The sequence below is a fragment of the Terrapene carolina genome, unplaced genomic scaffold (genome assembly GCF_002925995.2).
Source record: "Terrapene carolina triunguis isolate 2854851 unplaced genomic scaffold, T_m_triunguis-2.0 Scaffold68, whole genome shotgun sequence".
NCBI lineage: Eukaryota > Metazoa > Chordata > Testudines > Emydidae > Terrapene > Terrapene triunguis.
The window spans coordinates 32,646,955-32,671,096 of record NW_020664419.1 but is presented as its reverse complement, the minus strand read 5'-3'; the positions used below and the strand labels follow the sequence as shown (position 1 = coordinate 32,671,096).

Here is a 24,142-nt window from a genome sequence, read left to right as displayed (position 1 = left end):
CTCCATGCCTCTAATAAGTTTTGCTGCTTGCCTCTGAATCCCCTGTATTTCTGCTGTATTGTTTTTGAGACAGAGTGATCAGAATGGGACACGGTATTCTGGGTGAGGGCATACCATTTGTATATATAATATAATGGCATACTATATTTTGAAGATTATTTTCTATTGCATTTTTTATACAGCATACATCTTGTTTGTTTTTTGGACTGCCGCTGCCTATTGAGCAGAAGTTTTTATTAAGCTATCCACAGTAATGCCCAACTCATTTTTCTTCTGTGCAGAGGTCACAAGTCCTTATTATTTCTGCTAGTGATAGCTGGCTAGTCTCTTTCAACCTCCTATTGTCTCTGGATGGCTCAAGGGATTGGTACTGGAGTACAGAGACTTTCACCTCTGTATCACTAGTTCACATGTAATCCAGGTCAGTAGTGACCATAATTTGTGGGTGCTGGTCGTGGCTGCTGGATATTTGGGGACTATGCACCAGTTCCAGTGGACTGATATTCACATTACTATTGAAAAAGTGCTATATAGTATAACTGAACACAGTTTTTTTGAAGAGTTTATTATGATTTTGCATAATAAGGACTTTTAAAATATGGACTTCAGTTGAAATGTGTGTTAATTAATTACTGCTTTATTTTTTTGAAGGTTTGCAGAACAGCAACAAGAAAATTCCATGCTTAGTTTGTGGAGACACTTTCCAGTTGGAGAAAACCTGTAAACACTGCAGCTCCTTTTGTGCAACAGTACTGCAAGGAAGTTCATATTTACCTATGAATGATTGTTCTACCCCCGAAAAGAAGGTGACCAGCAACAAGATAACTGTTCATAGCAATGTCTTCCCTGAAAACATATGAGTCCATTCTGAGTACTCCAGTCTTTTAAAGGCGTTTTTTGAAACAAAAATAGAACTGTACTAGCCTTGCATAAACAGATGTTGAAGAAAAAATATTTGCCATGAGCAACTCAAAGATAATATTTAAAGGCCTTGGGCTGCAAGAGCTGGAGATTTTTGTAAACCATGGCTGTGTCGGAGACTAACTGATTATACTGAAGCCAATTAACAAAGTTTACTATTACAGCAGCTCTGTGGCCAATATGCTGGACCCAACTGTGTGGAAAGTTCAAAGAAATACAGTGAGCTCTCTTTTTATGTCATGCAATACTCCCTCCATTTTTGCATCTGCAATCCACTGTATGATGGCCATCTTGTAAACAAGAGTTTCATCAGCTGTAAAAACTCTTGTGTGTCAGTGAATGGGAGTGGAAGGGCTTGCCAACCTGTCCACTGGCACATAGTGTAGTGTAAAAAAAAACACATTGTGATATCTTTTTCTTGGAGACACCTGGGGAAGAAAGGAAGATTGCTTATGATCAGTACCTTTTTACAAAATATCTTCTCAGGATATCTCCCCGTACTTTGGGCTATGGTCCTTTACTGCTCTTCCATGGTCCACATGTCAGTTAAGTCAGACAAGGTGAACCAGTTAAACCAGCCATTTATCTCCCCGCCATTAATATGAGGACAGTAGTGGCAAAATGATTCTATATTCTTAGCTTTTCTTCCTGAATTGACCAAGGAATGGACCTCATCTGTGATCCATGGAATAGCCTATCTTCCAACGATGGGCTATGGACCCTTTAAAGATGTCTAGCTGACAGACGCCTGTTCTATTTGTCAGTCAGGAAAGAAACCACCCTAATTTAGAGTGTCTTGGGGATTCCTCAGGGTGCTTATTGGAGTTTCTTTACAATACCTGTCAGAATCCAGTTCCCATTTTGTCAGGAATAGCCAGTGCAGAATTCCTAATAAGTTATTCCACAACCCGGGGCTTAAAATCAGAATTAGCCTCTACATCTCCAAAGCTCAAGAGGAACAAAGAGTTTCATAGAATCAAAATGTAAAACACACTAGTGATAGAAACTGCCTGTTATACCAATCAATTTATCTTACTGCTACTGCAGGGTTTTTTATTCCAGTACATTTTCTTTTTGTTCAATCTATTTCAAAAGTCAGGAGGGGTTGGTTTCACCACTACTCCCAAGAATAGACCCAGTGGTTTTTGTGATAGTTCTGGCACCTTGTTTGAGTGACAAGGGTACATCACACTTGAGTGTGACTGATCTTTATTAACTGGCTTCAGTCGTGACATAGCCCAGCATTACAGAAAGTCAGCACGTTCTGACTCTAGTGGCTGCTCATACAGTTAGGATCAAGTTGCAAGTGGCTGAATAAATCTATTTCAGTTAACTGTCTGAGACAGAGAATGTGGGGGTAGGCTCACAAGGCCCTGGAAAAATGCTGGCAATCTGATTATGGTTACACATTCCAGGATGTGAAATACTGACCTCTAGAGATTTTTTTTTCCAACCCAAACTATTGAAGGTGCCAGATACATCCTTTTCATGCAAAAAAGCAAGCAGGGGTGCATAGGAGATGATAAATTAAATCCTATTCTTTCATTAAAACAACTTGTATTTGCCATAAAAGCAGCAGACAGTGGGTGGGACTGCAGGGAAAAGAGAGCCTATGCATAAGACATGCTATAAAAATGTCCAAGACCAAGCAAATCATCTGGGAACCATAATTTGAGCCTATGTGAATGATCCTTATTATACCAAGTACAGACATCTTTTAAGGTCACCTGATATCAGAAGAGACATGCAAACAGACTGCATTAATAAATATGAGAATGGTAATCTTGAATCCCAGTAAACAGAGTATCCTGTATGTCAGTGGTTCTCAAAGCCGGTCCGCCGCTTGTTCAGGGAAAGCCCCTGGCAGGCTGGGCCGGTTTGTTTACCTGCCGCGTCCACAGGTTCAGCCGATCACGGCTCCTGCTGGCCGTGGTTCACCGCTCCAGGCCAATGGGGGCTGCAGGAAGGGTGGCCAGCACATCCCTCGGCCCGCTTCGCTTCCTGCAGCCCCCATTGGCCTGGAGCGGCGAACCGCGGCCAGTGGGAGCCGCAACCGGCCGAACCTGCAGACGCGGCAGGTAAACAAACCAGCCCGGCCCACCAGGGGCTTTCCCTGAACAAGCGGTGGACCGGCTTTGAGAACCACTGCTGTATATGACAAGGTGCTGAGTGAGAAGCACTTAATCAGCCCCTGCCACTCCAGCCCCAATCCAGGGGAATGGATTGGGGCTGGTTGGATATCCCTGTGTCTGCCTGGTAATGGGCAGCACCTGCCAGCCTCATTAGCCAGAGCTATAAAGACTGGGAGGAAGCCAGGGGAAAGGTGGCAGGGGGTGGGAAAGGCCAGGCAGGCAGGCACACAGGGAGGTGAGAGCCTTCTGGTCTGTTGCTGGCCAGGCCTGCATTTGGCAAAGTTGCACCTGCACCTGTACATAGGTGGAAAGTGGTGGTGGGAAAAGAACTGTAAATAAAGAACACTGGTGTTGCATCAAGTTGAGGCGTTCCTGACTGGTTGGAGAGGGCAGCAGGGGCTGAAACCAAAGGGGCCCAGCTTGCTCCTCGCTACACTGTAATAAGTAAATGATCAACAAGAATGGTACAAGATATGGTCAGCTGACTAGGATTGAAATGTGCACCAAAACCACCTGCTATATAGCATGCAATGTTTTTATTTGAGATTAGATGATCACCTCCCACTCAGGCCCCTTTTACACTGTGTAAAAGGGCTGGAGTGGCATAAGAGGTCCTAAAAGCCACATATCCAGCCAGGGAGGATTCCCCCTGCCCAAGCTCTGTGTAAGGCTGCCTTCTGACTTGCCAACCCTTACTTAGGGGCCAGGGGTGGGCCACAGCACATGGTGCTGCAGAGGTTCCAGGCAGTGCAGTGGATCATAGGACAGCCCTGGGGTGCTACTGTAATTTAGACAGGCTCCTAGGACTATTTAAGATATGCTGGGGGGTCTCCATCCCACAAAACAGTCCAGGATTGGGAGGGCACAAAGGTGGCTGAAAACCACCTTCGCGCCCCCTGCCTCTGGGCTGCAAGTCGTACATTGCACCCAGAATATTTCGGGTGTACTGTCATCTCTGCAATGGTGTTTTTATTGATGGACATGCTGTTGTCTAATTTGAAATATGAACACTTGGAAATGCAAAAGGATAAGCCTATTAGCAAGACAAAGGGAAGAAAGATCATATCCATAAGATTGGTTCAGAAACAGATCTCTCTGACAGTTTCCCCACACTCAGTAATGAAAATCCACTGCCCAGATCCTAAGGATTCCAGTAAACGCACATTGCCAGTATTATACCAGTAGAGCATCATGTATATCACATGTAAGTCCTGATTTGTGTTTACTGTGGGCTGTGACAAGTTGGGGGCTCTGTACAATTTATGAATCCTGAGTGATATGTAATACAATGTACAATTACTGTGTTATGAAATGCCTGTATGTATGTAGATCCAGTGTTGCTGACAGGACATGCAGCAGGTACAATCCAGACTGAGGACAATGAGAAGGGACTTAATATTTAATGATTGTGCTTTGACCCCAATGGTTATGTGTAAGAACCACTGATCTGAAGGGAAAAAATATGTCCCCCTCTGTCTGAAGAGAGCGGGTGGGGGAAGAGGAGAGTGGTGGAAAATTACCAAAAGACAGGACCAGTGGTGCCAGGTATTGGAAGTGAGGGTGTATAAATAAGGAGAGCCACATTGGGCAGGTGAGAGGACAGTCACAGAGGATGGGTAAGAAGTCTCCATGATGAAGCAGCAATCCAGCATGTAACAGCTTCATGAGGCAGGGGACCTTACCTGCTTTCCTGAACACACATGGTCTCCCAAGGGAAGAATAAGGTAGTGAGGGACATTACATCAAAAATGTTTGTTTTCTAAATTATCTGTACTCTCTCGTGCTTCATTTGATTAAGTAAAGGAGCATTAGGTTGTTAGAATCTGTGTGAAGTATGTGTGAGTGTTTTATATGCTTCAGAATTACCACAGCCCTCCCAAGAGAGCTAAACAGTAAACCACAAAGCTTACATCTTAGGGTGGAACTCTGGGAGAGGTGTGTTTGAGTGCGAGCAAATCTACAGGGACACCACTGCACCCAGGTGCTTGGCAGCAGCACAGTGGATTCTAGCTCTCAGAAAGCAGTGTTAGATGGCAGGTCTGCACCTTGAGACCCCAACAATGGGGCAGTGGCTGGGCTTTGTTCAGGCTCCAAAGGCTATAAACTCCTCTGGGGGATCTAGGGTTACTGAAGCTTGGATTCCTCTCACAGCAGTTGTCTGATGGGTGGCCAGCAGGGGGTGCCTGACTGGATCTGTGACATGGGCCCCATTCCTGAAGGAGCCATGAGTCCACATTGGCACCAATACATGACTGCTCCTATGTACAGAGGGGAAAATTAAATCTTGCCTTGGGCAGGCTACAGAAAGTGGCTAGCTGACTAAATGCATTGGAATGGTTCAGTTTTTGGTGCTTGTTGAATGGGGTCATAGAACTCCTCAGCTTCTGTTGATGTTGTGGAGGTCAAGTGCCCTGTGCAGGGGCGGTACTGAGCTCTCTTGAAGCCAACCATCATTGAGAAACCTGGCTGCTGAAGCAGAAGTTTTCCCTTTCTTCTCTTATGGAAGGGAACTAAGGGCTTGTCTATACTTATGGCTAAATCGGTACTGCTGCAATTGATGCAGCCGTGTCGATTTTAGTGGTCTGGTGAAGACAAGCTAAGTTGATGGCAGAGCGCTCTCCTGTCGACTTCTGTACTTCACCTCCCCGGAAGCCTAAGGTAAATCGGTAGGAGAGCGTCGCCCATCGACATAGCATGGTGTAGACACTGCTGTAAGTCGACCCAAGTTACGTCAACTTCAGTTACATAACCTATGTAACTGAAGTAGCATAACTTAGGTCGACTTACAGCTTTAGAGTAGACTAGCCTTGAGAGAACACAAAGTGGCCTCTGTCTCCATCGCCTTCTTTAAAGAGAGGCCTTTATTCTTCTTCGAGTGATTGCTCATGTGTATTCCACAATAGGTGTGTGTGCCTGCCACATGCACCGGTGCTGGAAGTTTTCCACCTAGCAGTACCCGTAGGGGAGCGCCCCTAGCGACCCCTGGAGTGGCGCCTCCATGGCGTGGTATAAGGAGCTCTGCGCGCTCCCCCCACCCTCAGTTCCTTCTTTCCACTAGTGAAGGTGCTTCGGAACTGCTCTGCTCCAGCTTTGCTGTAGCTCGTCCCCAGAACTCTTGTTCGTTCAGTGTATGGTACCTGTAGTTAGTTAGCTTGATTAGTTTAGATTAGCTAGTGTGCCCAGGGTGGGGCATGCCCCGTGCCCTGGGTTTTAAGTCGTGCAACACTTGTAGGTGACCTATGCCAGTGAGTGATCTGCACGCGGACTGTTTACGCTGTTTGGGGGAAACCCATCTCAGCGATCACTGAAAGATTTGCAAGTCGTTTAAGTCTCGAACCAAGAGAGAGACATTAGGCTCTGGGCTATCCTGATGGAGTCGGCGTTGACCCCGACTCTGGCACGCCGCTCTGAGTTGGCACCGGGCATCGCGGTGCAGTGTGCGGCGACCCCTTGGCGCCATCTACTAGTTGGCACCACTCCCCATCCACGGGGCACGCCAAGAAGGCTAAGAAGAGGCCTTCTCTGCTGCGGCACCGGAGTAAAACGGGGGCAGAGGCTAGACCCATGTTGGGCAGTCCTTGATCCTCATCGGCCTCTAGGCCTCTGACTCAAGTCGAGCGGAGTAACCCGGCACATTTGGAGCAGGCTTCCCCGGATGCCCTGCACGCCGGAGGCCCTGCAGGCAGCCTGGGATGTTATGTCCATGTCGATACCAGGAGCGCCACTAATGTTGGCCCCGTGGTCCACAGGCAAACTGCTGCTGGGATCTCCGCAGTCGCCCCCAACTTGGTACCGGTCTCGGTCGAGGGAACGTTCCCGACGCCATTCGCCACTCAGCAACCATTCCGTGCATAGTCCATGTGGGTCGCCGTTGACTCCCACCAGATTGTCTGGTTGGGCTCCGTCTGACAGAGACTCCAGGCACCGCTCTGCCTCGAGGAGCGAACACCGATGGGACCGAGGCAGACGTTGCCGTAGGTCCTTGTCTCGGAGGGGCTATTGTAGCCAGTCGCGATGCAACACGAACTTTGACGCCATTCTCATTCGTTGTCTCGCTCCAGGACCCGCCACGGCACCGCTCCTGCAGCCCCCGGTGTCGATTGCCAGTGATTTGCCGTCATGGATCATCCTGCCGGAGCCGATCACCGAGCAGCTGTTACCGACGGTACCGGTCCTCCATGTCGAGGTCGCAGACTAGAGGTCGGCACCACTCCCGGCGCCACCGCTCCTCCCGGTCCAGGGACAGCGGAAGGTCATACATCAGCCCGGCCTCCCTTCGTAGCCGTCCATCGATGGGTCAGGCCAGCCAGGCCGAACAGCCTGCTCCGCCAGTTCCACAGCAGGTGCAGTGGCACCGAGCCCCGTGGCTGGCACAATGGTACCAGTGGGTACCATGGCCCCTGACGCAGCCCCCGGTGGGGGCTCGCTCGGTGACCGGAGCCTCAGAACACCTGTCGGCCTCCCTCTCCTGGCCTCCGAGGAAGGAGTTGGTGGGACGTACATCCTTGGTGCTGTGTCTGGAGACCGATTAGGTGGTGGATCCTCTGGTGCCGGTGGACATGCAAAGTACTGTGCCTGCCTCCTCACCCTCCCCTGATGAGGCGATTTCGGCCCCTCCTCCCTCGGTCCCGCAGGAGGACTCTAAAGCCCACCAAGAACTATTGAAAAGGGTGGCATCAAGCCTCAACCTTCAGACAGAGGAGGTGGAGGAGCCCTCGGACTGCCTGTTTAACATCCTGTCTGCCTTGGCACCGGGCAGGGTGGTCTTGCCTCTCCACGAAGGGGTGGCGAAAATTTCAAATGCCCTGTGGCAAACCCCAGCTTCATTGGCTCCCATCTCTAAGAAAGCAGAACGCAAGTATTTTGTGCTCACCAAGGGGCATGAATACCTATACACCCACTCTGCCCCTAACTCCCTGGTGGTCGAGTCAGTCAACCATAGGGAGCGGGAGGGCCAACCAGCCCCTACTCAGAAAAATAAAAATTCAAGGAGGCTGGATTCATTTGGAAGGAAAATTTATTCATCCTCGAGCTTCCAGTTACGGGTGGCGAACCATCAGGCTCTCCTGGGCCGGTATGAGTTCAATCTGTGGGGCTCTTTGCCCAGGTTTGAGGACTCCCTCAAGGAGTGTGACAGGAAGGAGTTCAAAGCACTGGTGGAGAAGGGTATAGCAGCTGCCAGGGCAAACCTGCAGGCAGCATCGGAAGCAGCGGACACGGCCGTGCGGTCCATGGCCTCTGTGGTGTCCATGAGAAGCGTGTCATGGCTCCTGCTCTCCGGGCTGTCCAGTGAGGTGCAGACCTCCTTGCAGGGCCTCCCATTTGATGGCAAAGCTCTGTTTGTGGAACAGACGGATATAAAACTGCGTGGCCAGAAAGACTCCCACACAAAGCTTCAGACTCTGGGCCGCTATGTTCCGGCTCCAGCTAGACCTAAGTTGAAGCCGCAGCAGGCTCCCGCCCAGGCCACCCACTCTAAATATGAGCCCCCTTATAAAAAGTCGCGGGATTATAAGAAGCGCCCACAGAGGCAGTCTTGGCCTGCCCCACAGCCTGGGTCCTCCAAGGGCAAACAGACAGGGAAACGGTGGTTTTGACGGGACGCCCAGGGGCGCCCTACTAGTTCTCATCAGGGATCCACCCACAATAAAGCTTCCCTTCTCCAGCCGGTTGTGTGCTTTTCTCCCGGAGTGGTCGCAGCTGACCTCGGACCGATGGGTCCGCAACACCATCTCCCGGGGTTACGCCCTCCAGTTTACCCCCACCCCGCCCAACCACCCTCCGCCCCCGTCCCTCCTGGGAGACCCCTCTCATGAGGCTCTGCTCGAGCAGGAGGTGGGGCGACTCCTTGGCTAGGAGCGGTGGAAATGGTGCCAGCGGAGTTCAAACACAAGGGGTACTGCTCCCGCTATTTCCTTATCCCAAAGGCCAAAGGGGGGCTCAGGCCCATCCTGAACCTGTGAGGCCTGAACCAGTACATGGTGAAGCTTAAGTTCCGCATGGTCTCCCTGGCCTCCATCATTCCCTCCCTGGATCCCGGAGACCGGTACGCCGCCCTCGATCTGCAGGATGAGTGCTTCCACATCCATATATTTGAGGGGCACAGATGCTTCCTCCGTTTCACGGTTGGTCAGGAACACTACCAATTCACAGTCCTCCCGTTTGGCCTGTCCACTGCCCCCAAGGTATTTACAAAGTGTATGTTGGTGGTGGCTGCCTACCTCAGGTAGCGTGGGGTCCAGATCTTCCCCTATCTGGATGACTGGCTGGTTAAGGGCAGCTCCCCGTAGCAGGTGCGGGATCACGTGGTGCTCCTTCAGTCCACGTGTGCCACTTTGGGCCTGTTGGTAAACGACACCAAGTCCACGTTTGTCCCGGTACAACGCATAGAGTTTATCGGGGCGGTCCTGGACGCCACGTCGGCCAGAGCCTCCCTCCCACTGGACAGGTTCAAGCCCTGAAAGGGCTCATCGACACGGTCACAAGGTTTCCAGTGACAACAGCCAGAGCGTGCCTCCAGCTCTTGGGTCACATGTCGGCGTGCACATATGTGGTCTGCCATGCCAGACTCAGGATGAAGCCCCTCCAGCTCTGGTTGGCCTCGGTGTTCAACCAGGCCAGAGACAGGAGGGACAAAGTCCTCACTGTGCCCGAACCGGTGATTGCCTCCCTACGATGGTGGTCCTCCCCCCAGGAACATGCTCCACAGGGTCCCGTTCAGAGGCAGGCCCCTGTCGATGGAACTGGTATCCAGTGCATCGGACCTGGGGTGGGGAGCCCATGTGTGGGACGTTCAGACCCAAGGTCTGTGGTCTGTGCACGACCTGGCCCTCCACATAAACGTCAAGGAGCTCAGGGCGGTGCGGCTGGTGTGCATGGGCTTCCGTTCGCACCTGGAGAGCCGGGTGGTCAGGGTTCTCACGGACAACATGGCCTCGATGTTTTACATCAACAGGCAAGGCGGGGCCCAATCCTCTGCCAGGAAGCCCTCAGGCTGTGGGACTTCTGTATAGCCCACAACATTTGCCCGCAGGCCTGCCACCTACCAGGTGCCCGGAACTCACGGGCAGATCGCTTGAGCAGGGACTTCTCCTCTCAGCACGAGTGGTCTCTTCACCCAGGGGTGGTGTACAGACTTTTCCAAGAGTGGGGAACTCCCCAGGTGGACCTGTTTGCGACCCGGCAGAACCATTGCTGTCCCCGGTTCTGTTCCGGGGGGGCGGGGCTGGGACAGGGCGCTATCTCTGATGCCTTCCTCCTGTCCTGGTTGGGCCGGTTTCTCTATGCCTTCCCCCCATTCCCACTGATAGGCAAGGTCCTGGAAAAGATAAAGACGGACAGGGCCCGGGTCCTCCTGATTGCCCAGGCATGGCCCAGGTAGCATTGGTATGGGACCCTAACAAGCCTGGCAGTCGCCCCGCCGTGGCCATTGCCGTCCTGCTCAGACCTGCTCTCCCAGGATCAGGGCTGCCTCCTCCACCCCAACCTAGCGGCACTCCACCTCACGGCGTGGCTGCTCAATGGTTAGGCCGGGAGGAGAGGACGTGCTCAGAAGGGGTTCAGCGTATCCTCTTGGAAAGCAGACGACCCTCCACGCGCCGAGCCTAGTTAGCAAAGTGGTCGTGGTTTTCCCGATGGGCGGATAAGCATTTCCCCCATGGCTGCCCCCATCCAGCTCATTTTGGACTACCTCCTTCACCTTAGAGCCCAGAGCCTGGCGCCCTCGTCCGTCAAGGTGCACTTGGCGGCCATATCAGCCTTCCACCCACTGGTGCAGGGCCCCACGGTATTCTCCCATGCTATGACTGGCTGATTCCTTAAGGGATTGGATTGTCTCTTCCCGTACGTCAGGCCTGCAGTCCCATAGTGGGACCTGAACCTAGTGCTGGCCCGCCTCATGGGCCCCCCGTTTGAGCCGCTAGCTACGTGCTCCTGGTCGTACCTCTCGTGGAAGGTAGCCTTCCTGGTGGCGATCATGTCGGCTAGGCGGGTCTCTGAATTCAGGGCCCTGACCTCCGAGCCCCCGTATAAGGTATTCCATAAGGATAAGGTCCAGCTCCGCCCACATCCTTTATTCCTCCCGAAGGTGGTTTCTGACTACCACATGGGTCAGAACATTTTCCTGATGGTCCTCTGCCCCAAGCCCCATGCGTCCAGTGAGGAGTGCCGCCTCCACATGCTGTATGTGAGACAGGCTCTGGCCTTTTACCTGGAGCGGACTAAACTGTTCAGAAAGTCCTCACAGCTGTTCATCGCCTCGGCTGAACGCATGAAAGGTCGGCCGATCTCCATTCAGCGGCTTTCCAACTGGATCACTTCATGCATCCGGACCTGTTATGACCTGGCAGGAATCCCCCTGCCGTCAATTGTGAGGGCACACTCACGAGGATGCAGGCCTCGTCTGCTGCCTTTTTGGCCCATGTCCCCATTCAGGACATTTGTAGGGCCGCCACGTGGTCTTCAGTTCACACTTTCACCTCGCATTATGCGATCGTCTCCCAAACAAGGGAGGACGCCGGGTTCAGCAGGGCTGTGCTCTGTCCTGAGAATTTGTGAACTCCTACCCACCTCCAACAGATATAGCTTGGAATCAGCTATTGTGGAATACACATGAGCAATCATTCGAAGAAGAAAAGACAGTTACCTTTTCCGTAACTGGTGTTCTTCGAGATGTGTTGCTCATGTCTATTCCACATCCCGCCCTCCTTCCCCTCTGTCAGAGTTGTCTGGCAAGAAGGAACTGAGGGTGCAGCTCCCCTTATACCGTGCCATGGAGGCGCCACTCCAGGGATCACTAGGAGCACTCCCCTACGGGTACTGCTAGGGGAAAAACTTCCAGCACCAGGGCACATGGCGCGCACACACACCTACTGTGGAATAGACATGAGCAACGCATCTTGAAGAACACCAGTTACGGAAAAGGTAACTGTCTTTTTCTCAAAGAGGTTTCCCAGTGTCGGGAATTGTCCTTGAGCTTTTCTTGGTCAAACCTAGAGTCCTGCAGCCTACCAGACCTGCAAGTGACAACATTTGTCTATCTTAAGTACTTGTTGGCACTCATCACCATAGTATCTGAGCATTTTCAATCTTTAATGTCCATATCCTCACAACACCCCTGTCAGGTAGGGTAGTACTATTAGTCCTCTTTTTTTCAGAAATAGGTAACTGAGGCACAGAGAGACTAATTGACTTGCCCAAGGTCACACAGGACGTCTGTGGCAGAGCAGGGAATTGAATCCAGGTCTCCCAATTCCCAGGCTAGTGCCACTGGAACATTCTTCCTCTGAGGAAGCAGCCCTCACTATTTATCACTTGCACCAAAGGCCATCCCACACCCAGTGCTGGTCATGCCCTATATTTTTGAGCTGGGATAGGTATCTTACTAGAACAGAGGCTTTTTCTCTCAAAGCTCGACCTCCCCTTTGGGTATGAAGGCCTGGTAATGTACAGCATGAATGGCTGTAGCTGAGCACTAGTAAATCTGACAAAATGAATCCCAGCTCTAAAGCTCAGCCAGAATGTTGGTGGATGTCAGCCGTCTCAACCACTAAGCTCTCCTATTGGGGCACATGGTAGGAAAATAAGGAAGGATATATGTGTTCTCAATTACATTTTTAAAGGGCCACTGAGGTGTTATGCACCTTAACCAGTGGCCCAAAATAGGATGCAAGGACTTGGCAACCCTATTGAACAGGCTTCCTTATCCAGGCGCATCTCAGCTGTGGTCCTTGTAGATACGTGGGCAGGTATAGGGAAATTGAATCTTTTGCATGTGGTGTCGCTGTCCTGCTGCTCCCCTGTAGTGAAGATACACTTAGCATCAGAAAAGTTTTCCAAATAGTGCCACTGTCGTCCTGATCTTCACCCTGCTTCCATTCAGGTGATTGAGCAGATGAGGGAACATGATGAGTCAATTTTGTTTTGAAAGACATTGACAAGTTGTGCTGAGGCTTTCTACACAGGGGAGGAGGGTGTCAGGGTATCAGTGTTGAGACCAGTAACTCATGACATAAATGCCAAATGCTGGGGAGCAGGCATCTTTCTTGGCACAGAAAGGTCTGTGGTTGCTCTCACAGATTTTGATGCAAGGGTCTGTGGTAATTATCAAAGATATTACCACACCCTTGGAGCTGACTAGGACACACCACTATGGATGGTCTCTGGATAAGTCTCTCTGTTCTGAACCAGGATGGAGAGGGAGCCCCAGAGGTCTCAGTGGGGAGCAGCCTTGTCATGGGATTCTCTCACTAGTATGGCGCCTCCTGCTGGTTGTCTTGGGGATTAGCTCGCTCAGCCAGTGCTCCCTGTCCTGGTGGTGCCTCACCTGTCATCGTCAGCATCTGCAAAGAGGGTTACCAACTGTCTAATTGCACAAACCCAAACACCATTTCCCCGCCCCCTGTCCCGTCTCTTCTCCAAGGCCCTGCCCCTGACCCCATGAGAGCAACCACGCTCCTTCTCCGAGGCCCCACCTCCCGCTCACTCCAGTCCCTTCCCTCCGTTACTTGCTCTCCCCCCACCCTCACTCACTTTCACCAGGCTGGGGCAGGGGGTTGAGATGTGGGAGGGGGTGCAGGCTCTGGGCTTGGGGGGTGGGGCTGAGGGGTTCAAAGTGTGGGAGGGGGCTCTGGGCTGAGCCTGAGACAGGGTGTTGGGGTGCAGGAGGGGTTGCAGGCTCTCTGAAGGAGTTTGGGTGTGGGATGCAGGCTCTGGGCTGGGGCAGGGGGTTGGGATGCAGGAAGAGGAGAGGGGGGCAGCGCTTACCTCGGGCGGCTCCCGAAAGCGACCGGCACAACCCTTTAGCAGTGGTTCCTAGCCAGGGAGGTCGGGGTCTCAGTGCACTGCCCCTGCCTGCAGGCTCCACCCCTGCAACTCCCATTGGCTGTGGTTCTTGGCCAATGTGAGCTGCAGAGTCGGTGCTCGAGGCGGGGGCAGTGAGTGGAGGTCCCCACCCCACCACCACTTCTGGGAGCGGTGTGAGGTCAGGGCAGGCAGGGAGTCTGCCTTAGCCCCGCTGCGCCGTCAGACTTTTAGCACCTTAAAATCTCCTGGTTTGGTGTCAGTAGACTCCGGGAGATAGGGCCTGATTCCAGAAGACTCCCGGGGAAACCAGGAGGGTTGGCAACCCAATCTGCAGACCCACCTCGGTCCAACTACTGCAGCATCCTTTTCATGACTCGACCCTCTGGCCGTGCCACCGTCTGTGTTTTTCCCCTTCCGGGGTTGGAATATCTCAGTTCTATAGTCTAGCCACTTCCCCAAGTGGTGAATGGGGGGGACGCAGGCCCGCCTACTACTCGAGGTCCCAGCCCAGGGACCCTGCGGATCACAGCCTCCTGCTGTGCCCCTTTAACCTCTGTCTCTGCTGCTTACATTCCCTGGCCCACTTCCCCATGGCCCCAGCACCTTCTTTGCCCTTTTCTCAGGGCCTCAAGCCTGCAAATCCAACAGTCAACCAGAAGCGCTCTCTCGGTCCCCCGGTCCCTGCTAGCAGCCACTCTGTCCAAGATATTGACCTCTTGCAGTCCTCTCTCCTTGGACTCCCTGCAGAAACTAATCCTGTTCTGCCCTGCAGCTCCCTTTTAGGTAAGCCTGGAGCTGGGGGGTTCATCACTGGTGAGTTGGAAGGCAGCAGGTACTCTCTCAGTGCCTCCTGCCAATGTGTGCATCTCTTATAGAGGCAGTACATGATCTGGTTACTCAGAACACAGTATTACTGACTTCACTCACCAGTCTCTAGAGTATACCTGGGACTTGGCCCTTAGCAGACCCCCTCAATCTCTGGGGAGCAATACAGGATACCTCAGTGATGAAGCTACCTGACTTAGTGTAGGGGGAAGATGGTTCTGCACAGATAGAGGTGGTGCTGGTACAGTGTTCTGGTGCTCAGATAGCAAAGCAGACTCAGGTTTATGTTTTGAGGATTTCTCATTCGAGTACCCCAAGCCAGCCTTTTTTCAGACTATGGGAGTCTCTGGAGGCATTCCCTATGAAGCCCTATGAAGCTTGGGGAGACATCTGCAGGCAGATCTGACACTCCTGCACAGCAAGCCCAACTCCAAGATTGAGGTGCAATGAATGTGATGTGACTGACATCATTCTGCTGCCATGGAGCTGACGAGCTGTGGAAGGGTGTACACATGGTACCCCATCTACAGGTAGTAGCAGATGTGTCCTCCCTGTGCACCAAGGAGTGCAAGTGAGGCATTGCACCAATCCTTGGCACAATTCTTCCTCGAGCTCCCACTAGGGTGGTGCAGCTTGCCCTCACTGCAGGGCAGTGCCTAGAAAGGCGTTCCTGAACCCTTTGTTAAACTGAAGCAGTATTTATGCATCATGACTCACCTAAGATCTGCTTTCAGAGTTGGGAAAGTGGGTGCACCTCCTAATTTTGTGTAAAACCTGAAATGTTGAACACAGACCATAGAACAAAAGGTTTCTACTAAGGGCAAATAGTACTTACAATAAATTCGAAGCTCACATTTCTTTGGTGGAAAAAAAGTCTTGTCTTTCCCAATGAAGGGAAGCAAAAGTCAGTCTTGTGATGCCATTGCTCCATTGTGCTACATCATTTGAGGAATCAGACTATTGGAGGGATTGCCTAACTACCCTGTTTTCTCTGATTTCTACACATTGGAAGTCTCTGCTCATGGAAAACTCAAGAATAGAATAGCAAAGGGTATAGCAGGTCAGGATGACATTGCATTAACAGTGACCTTGCACAGTGTCATCCCACATCTGTCTGTCAGTAGCTGATGTTAGTCCTTAATTTTCATGAATATCATATTTACTTACACACACATTTCTACAAGGAACAAATGTGCCAAGACCCATTCAAATGTAAGATACTGAAATCCAGAAGGAAGGTGTTTGCTGTGATTATCCAGATCTGAAAGTGTATTTCACTAGCTTTCACCAAAGAACATAAGTTTCTAATGAGTAAAGTGAGTAAAGCTTACTTCATAGACAACCAGCACATTTCACTACATTAGAAATACTTTGAAATGTTGACTTGTAGGAGGAGGCGGAGCTTAGCTCAGAGGTACTGTGGGTAGGACTCATTCATATCACAGTATTTAAGTTTTGGCATGAGAGAAAGAGTTGTCAGAGTTGAATGTCTATTTCTAAAGGATAAATCGAAGAGTGGGGGTGGGTTGTTGTTTTTTTAAATTTAAAATGCTAGCAGTTGATCTTCAGATTCTTCTTGTAATAATTTTGGGGACTTCTGATTGCCAGATAATCCCCAGGATTGAAAAATGTGGACTCTCATGTTCTCAGGTAAACTATAATTTGTTTGTAGCTTCTATCTATGAATGTAATACTTATATGCCACTACAATATTTATAAATGACATTTGTATTTGTGTGGTTTGTCTTTGAGTATTCATAGCATCAAAACAGGAATTAAAATGTTCAAGCCTTCCTTAGACATCACTTTTATACTGCTGTAATTTTGGTATGACAAAAGATGACAGTATATAAGAATACATCAGAAAGAAACTTTATCTTAAAGCAACTTCCAGGGTGGTATTTTTTTATCTCTTATGTATTTGGAGGTCAGAAATAAAAAGTATTTTATTTGTGGCCATTATTTTGGGGATTAAATTCTTACTATAACTGTGTAAGTTTTACAAGAACTGAGGGTGGTGCGATTTTCAAGTGTCAAAATATCTTAGGAGCACAAATCCCATTAACTTGTACTGAATTGGAAAGTTTGAAGATGAAGAATAAAACCTTTTTTGCTAGGAGGTGCAAATGTAACTCCTAATTTTAATGAGCTACATGTGTGCACAGAAGAGAGAATGTACCATGTCATTTCTTTAAGGGAATTGAATTTTGTATTGTTTTCATATATTTCCACATGGGGGCAGTATAGAAATGTCCTCATTTATAATGATTCCTGAAAACTAATAATAGAAATAATAAAACAAATCACTGAATAATTTATTATTTAAAGTTTAAACTAAAAAAAGATTAAAAAATAAGGATGCTGTGATTTTTCAATCTTAATAGAAGACAAGCTTGACATGAAATATTTAGCTGCTGTTAAGAAGTGGAACTGATGGTATGAAATGACAGTTTGGCTATATGTACAGAGTTCTGCTTGAGAATGTCATGGGATTGTGAAGCCCTTAGGGGTTGGATTGAGACATATCCTAAAAAGCTGCTTCAATGTGGCTGAACTGTACAGATACTACAAAAGCACAGGCTTATGTATATTAAATATATGCCACAGTAGTTTGTTTTAAATTTTGAGAGGCTGACTATACAGTAGAATATATCAATACTACAGAGATAAGCAACATAGAAATGCCTGGAAGATGAAATATTTTATTAAGAGTAAAATAATAAAATGGTGTATTTACATTTTTGTGTGTTTGTGTTCATGAATTCAGATCATATATGATCTCTATGTGCTTAAATATTATTTTACCATTGTGTTTTATTGTTCTGGAAAGAGAAAAACCCTTGCTATATTTTGTCCATTTGTTCATGAAGTTTTATATATTTAAAGCCTATAAAAATATTTTAAAAATCATATGAGAGGCCTGATTTTCCTTTACACTAAGGCTTGTTTACACTTCTCTGGCAGAATAAACATACCTTAAAGTGGGTATAAATTACACTGGTATTTTGCACTCACTTTAAGACTTTTACCCTGCCCCAGTGTAAATGAGAATCAGATCCATGGTGTGTAGAATAATAATAGCACTTCGTCTTCAAAATATCATCGAAAAGTTTTCTAATTCTGAAGGCTAGGATAATTTTTAAAATATACAGTATACTTTTGTTCATTATGCATACTAAAATAGCTTACTCTGATATAACAGAACCAACTTTAAAGTAACTTGAAATGCTTAAAAAATATGACTGCGTACATGTTCTGCATGTAATTTTTTTGCTATATTTAGTAGAATCCTGAATTCATCAATTAATTTCAACAGAAAGATGTTTTCTTTCTGTGAAAGATAATTATCCAAGTAGGACAAATTGGCCCAGGCTTTCCCCTACAGTGTAAAGCTTATGTAGCATTTTCAACCTGCTGCAGGGAGTTTTTGTTGGAGGATGCACACTGATGTTGGAAAGTTTCCTGAGCATCTTGTTAGACCAAATCCTCTTGCTCTTTTCATTTGAATGTTTTTTCTGCCCCAAACACACTTTCACTGGCATTGCCTTAAATGGGAGCAAGTTCCCTCCTCTGGAAACCTGAGTAAACTGGCTTTACATGGGACATTTACCAGGGGATAGAATACACCCTTGAATCTATGAGGAGGCCCAAGATTCAGCACAGCTCCTCCCTCCATGGCTGCTAATCATGGGTGGCGGGTGAACCCATGCTTTCTGCCCAAGGCCCTGCCCCCCCCCCCCACACCAGTGCCTTGAAACCCCCTCCCCACCATGTAAAACGAGAAGCCCTGACTCTGAGGGCCCCCCCGCGACCGGAGGCGCCTCAGCCCGCCGGCCCCAGCCACATCAGGCTGAGCTGCTGCCGCCGCCCCCACCCCAAGCACCAGGCTGAGCCGCTGACTCCCCAGTGCCGGGCAAGGCCGAGCCGCCGTACCCCCGCCAGAGTTGGGCCAGGCCGAACCGCTGTCCTCCTAGCGCCAGCTCCTCCTGCCCCTGAAGGCCCCGCCCCCTCGCCAAGCCACCGGCCCCAGCACCCAGTCAAGCCTGCTCAGTCTGCCAGCTGCTGGCTCTTCGCGTCCCTCCTCACTCCCCCGTCCCGAGGAGGAGGGATGTGGCAAGCAGCAGGGACGGGGTGGGGGTGTGGTGTGGTGTGGAATGGAGGAGGCGGTGGGGGTCTCGGGGAAGGGCCGCAACCACCGCAGCCCAGGTGTCCGGCAGTGGGTCGGCGGCAGCGCCAGGGAAAGCAAGGCCTTCCCTGGCCTATTATACCTGCTACCCATGCTGCTAATTATTCCACAAACTAGTGGAACTTGGCCTTTGAGGCTAGCAATTTGCAGGATCAGGCCCCTAATCAGACACCATCAATTAAAAATCCACATTTCAGTCTGAACATTTTTTAATCTGCTATTGTTAGAAGTAGCATCCATAAAATCATGGAAATACAGGGCTGGAAGGGACTTTGAGAAGTCATTAAGTCCAGCCCCGGGGCTGAGGCTGGACCAAGGAAACCTAGAATATCCCTGATAAGTGTTTGTCCAACCTGTTCTTAAAAACCTTCAAAGATGGGGATTCCATGACATCCCTTGGAAGCCTATTCCAGAGCTTAACTACCCTTATAGTCAGAAAGTTTTTTCTCATATCTAACCTAATTCTCCCTTGCTGCAGATTAAGCCCATTACTTCTTGTCCTACCTTCAATGGACATGGAGAACAATTGATCATCATCCTTCTTTATAAGAGCATTTAACATATCTGAAGATTGTTATCAGATCTCCCTCCAGTTTTTTATTCTCAAGACTAAACCTGCCCAGCTTGTTTAACCTTTCCTCATAGGTCAGGTTTTCTGCTCTCTGGACACTCTCTAATTTGTCCACATTTCCTAAAGTGTGGTGCTCATAACTGGATGCAGTACGCCAGCTGAGGCCTCACCAATGCCACATAGAGCAGGACAATTACTTCCGGTGTGTCACATACCAAACTCCTATTAATACACCCTAAAATGATATTAGCTTTTTTTGCAGCTGCATCATATTGTTGACTCCTATTCAATTTGTGATCCACTATAACACCCAGATATTTTTCAGCAGTACTATTACCTAACCAGTTATTTCCCATTTTGTAGATGTGCATTTGATTTTTCCTTCCTAAGTGAAGTACTTTGCACTTGTCTTTATTGAAGTTCATCCTGTTGAATACTGACCAATTCGCCAAGATGACTAGAACTAAGATTACAGAAAAATGTTGTTTTTTCTTATGTGCATTTGACACCACTTATTATGATTAGTTTCACTGTTTCCCTGGGATGGATAGTTTCTTCCCCTGATGTTTGTGTGGATCTTTCACAAGCAACAGGGAAGTGAAAAGCATTTTAAAAATAAGAAAATGCAATTGCAAACCCACAAAAATTGGCAGGGGGATTCAGAGACCTGAAACTACTTTTCAGTAGTTTTGGTAGTTGACTAGATTTCAGTGTGACTATGTTTTTGAAATATTTCTAAGTTGTTCTGAGATCCTTTGGGAGATGTGGCAAAAGAGCAAAGTATTGTTTTTACTTATTAAGAGGGATATGACAATTATCTGTTTTGAGGTAAGTGATGCTGAAAATACACCATAATGGCAGTTTAGGATTTTGATTTTATTACCATTTAATTAATCACTATTAATTTACAATAGATATAAGGCACCACCCATTGTTGGATATATTCCATGTTTCATAATTACTGTGTTATATTAAAAATGCTGTATGCCATCTGGATCCCAGAAATATAAATGTAAAAGGACATTACATATTCTTCAAATGTGATGTGATAGATCTGCACAGCAGGGGATTATAACTCCCAGTACTCTCCTTCCGACAGCACATCCCCTTTCCCTGTCCAGGGAAGGGAAAAGGTCCCTGTGCGGGAAGTGGCTAGGTTCTGTTTGGGAGTGGGAGCCAGATGACAACAGGGAGCTGCAGAGAAGTCCCAGGAACTGTGGACAGAGCTGCATGTGGAACAGGCTATGAGTGCCGGACATCACAGCCGGGTGCAGCGCTATATGGGACTTATGGTGGAACTGCAGTGGCTGGGCAGGGACCCAGGGACCCAAACAGGAACTGCGATTGCTCACTTTAAACTGTAACTGTTAAAGCCCGTGTTCTTGGAGTATTTGTAACCTTTCCCCAGGGGTGCTGGAACAATTTTTATAGTGGGGGTGCTGAGAGCCATTGAACCAAACTGAAAACTTTGGATATAATGGAAACCACTTCAAGCCAGGGGGTGCTGCAGCACCCCCCGCACCCAGAGTTCCAGCACCTATGCCTTTCCCCTTTCCTGCCAGTCTTTCCCCTTAGCCATGTGTCTGAGTGGTTATTGGGACCCACCAGGGCTAGCGCCTACAAGGCCTAGCTGCTGAAGCACCTACAGTGCTTGCCTCTGAGACATAGAAAACCTGGCACACTCCTGGCATCCTAGGTTTGGGGTGCAGAGTAATTATAGTTACATGAACTCTTAAAAAACATCATGAAAATGTTCAGCTGTGGGCTTCGTGCTGGACAAAGGAACAAGTAGGCTTTTGTAGTATATTATGATTAATCTTTCCTCCCTTGTTTAAAATAGTTCGGCTTCTCAGTTCACATGACTTTCTGGCACTTAAAGGATAAACACGATGGCCTTGCCCTGCATGTGTATGATAATTGCTCATATTGTTATCTAATATGCTTCAACTGTGAAAGTCATAGGGGAATCCCAGACTATGATTGTAATTGTGTCCACGCCTCAGTAATCTTGCTATGGACACCTCCTGTAAACTGCACACAGAGAATTAGACATTTGCCAAATTCTGCTCCACGGCTGGTAAGAATCAGGAACGTTACATTAAAAAGATACTAAAAACTGAAAATTTTGAAATCATGTTTGTGTTGTCTTAGGTGAATTGCAGTGATGTGTCCAAAGTTCACAGGGAGAAGGGATAAAGGAGGAAGCTTTAAATTCCACTCTGGGATTTCCCTGCAATGATAAAGGTTAAGTGATAGCCAATGAATCAGGAGTGAGTTATTTATTTATCTGATACTGCTACAACCTGTTAACCTCATGCAAAGTTCACTTTAGTAACACTGTGTGCCTTCCTGGAACATCAGCCCCTCTAATCAAATCAGTGTTGTACAAATACCATAATACAGCCCTCGAGCCAGATCTTCAGATGGTATAAATTGGCATAACTCCATTGTTTGCTACAGTAAGTATCAACATTTAATAAAAAACCTTTAAACCCCCTAACCATTAAAAGGAATGGAAATGAGAAGCGAGGGTAACGTACATAAAGGATTACATTCCCTGAGAGTTCAGTTGTTCTCTGACAAAAATCTACACTTTTGAAAATTAATCTTAGACATTAAAAATGTAGACCAGAAATCAGAGGCATGGCTGTATGCGGGGAGACTTATGGCAGCATGAAATGAAAGGAATATGGGGACTATTTAGTGCATACTTTTTTGTGTGTAAAGTCTGATATTTGGAGAAGTCATTTCACTTAAAATACTTTCTCTGGTGAAACCTGCCAGGATGCAGCATGGTCCAGGAGATAGGACAGTGGATTAGGAGTATGGAGGCCTGGGATCAGTTCCCAGCACTGCTACTAACTTATGTGGCTGTGGGCAAATCACCGTGCCTCTTGGGGGCTGAGTTTCCACATTTGTAATAAAAGGATATTATGGCTGATGCACCTTGCTTTGAGATGTACAGCTGGAAAGCGCTAAGTAAGTGTTAAGTATTATTAAAGTATTCACTGACCAAAGACTCATATATATGGTGCTCAGTCAAAATGGGTCATTGTACTAAACACACCTTACCTCAGTTGTTTGTGTTGGTTTCCTTTCTTGTGGTGACTCATCATTTCTGTCTGGCAGCTCAGTGTTTTGAAGTTTAGTGGGTTTAGGTGACTTGGTTCTCCGGCCATGTCATAAAATCCACCCCTTCCAGGGTCCAAGATAGTCCAGTGAAACAATCTTTGTCCTCACTGAACCACATAGATCAGCATCATTGTGCACTGACCTGGGCCTCTACTCCTTCCAGGTAGTGGGGCCCCAATGTAATGAACTGGCTGGTCCAGCCACCAGAATGCAAGAAAACCCAGTGAGCAGACAGAAGGCCCAATTCTGAGTTCTGGCCATATGCTTGGCTAGCCACATCCCTGCCTCTTCCACAGGCGCTGTTGTCAGCTCTCCCAATTTCATCACGAGTAGCAGGAGTTTGGCCTCTGCTGCAGCCAGTCTGGTGATGACAACACGAGAAGCTCTAACCTTCACAACATTTCCAGCCTTTCTCAGCAGCGCTGATTTCTTGTCTTCCCCATTTCCCCACCGCCTGGTGAAAAACAGTCAATCACAGCTGCTGCAGAAGGCAGGCAGAGCTCTCCCCTCCTCCCCAGGAATTGAGAGAGGTATTTGGGCAGGGAGAGGGAGACGGAGCAGCTGATACCATTTTTGCAGTAGGGGAGAGGAAGGAGCAGAAAGAGCCCAGAAGCTGAGGGCTGCTCAGTTGCTCTTGCCCCTCTTGTGAAAAATGAGTCAGCTGTTCCCTGCTTCTCCCCCTGCCTGTCCTTTATCTTGCAACCTCTCCGACCTGAGAAGGAGGAGAAGAGCTGTCCCCCCAGCTGTTTCTGGAAGCTCGGAAGACTTTGGAGGTGACGAATCTCAACAGCTGCAGGAGGTGCACTGGGGGCAAGAGGGAGATGTGGGGCTGGGCACAGAATTGATGTATGTCTGGGCGTGGGTGAGCAGAGTTCATGTGGGACTTGGGGCTGGGCATCTCGGGGTTGGGGCAGAATTAATTGTTTGTTGGTTTTGGACGAAGCTGGAAGTTGTGCCCCATCAGGTGACATGCAGCATTGCCAACTCATGATGTTTTCGGGAGTGGTGGGATTTCAGAGGGTTCTGCAGCCCATCTCGTGATGACATAAGAAGCTTCAGCCCCCTAGTGAAGTTCAGCCCTGCTGGAAGCTGACAAAATCTCTCTCTTCTGCTTGCTGTTCTCATGGAAGGAGAAGGAGGATGGTGAGCAAAGAACCCAGCAGCTCAAGACAGCTCTGCTCTCTCCTTCCCCCTCCCCTCCTGTGAGAAACCTGGATGGGACAGTGCCTACTCCCTTGTAGCATTCAGCTTGGGAATAGCCGGAGTCAGGGCCAGCCCCAGGCCAAATGGTGCCCCAGGCGAGGAGCATCTTTGGCGCTCCCCCTCCATTTATTAAACTTTTGAATATCTTATTTTTATTGCATTTGTAGCCCATTTCTGACTTTTATGCACAATTTGCATGCATGATTCATCCCTGTCATATAAGATGATAAATTTGCACACTAGGATCTGTAAATCTGTATTCATGCTATATATAAGCAAATAAAATAAAAGTTTCCACTAAGCTCATAGAAACTTTTTAATTTTAAGAATAACTGAAATGTACTAACATCAAGAAATTGAACTGTGCAC

At 48.5% G+C, this 24,142-nt stretch overlaps 1 protein-coding gene across 1 annotated transcript in view; it reads left to right on the top strand.

Moving 5' to 3' along the window:
- TTLL8 (tubulin tyrosine ligase like 8) overlaps nucleotides 1-2,361 on the top strand; it is a 56,149-nt gene extending 53,788 nt beyond the window's left edge. The window contains exon 15 of the mRNA XM_024201452.3: nucleotides 652-2,361. Within this exon, the coding sequence (XP_024057220.1) occupies nucleotides 652-860 (209 nt within the window). The 3' untranslated portion in view covers nucleotides 861-2,361. The remainder of the gene's footprint in view (nucleotides 1-651) is intronic.
- Nucleotides 2,362-24,142: the final 21,781 nt, after the last annotated feature.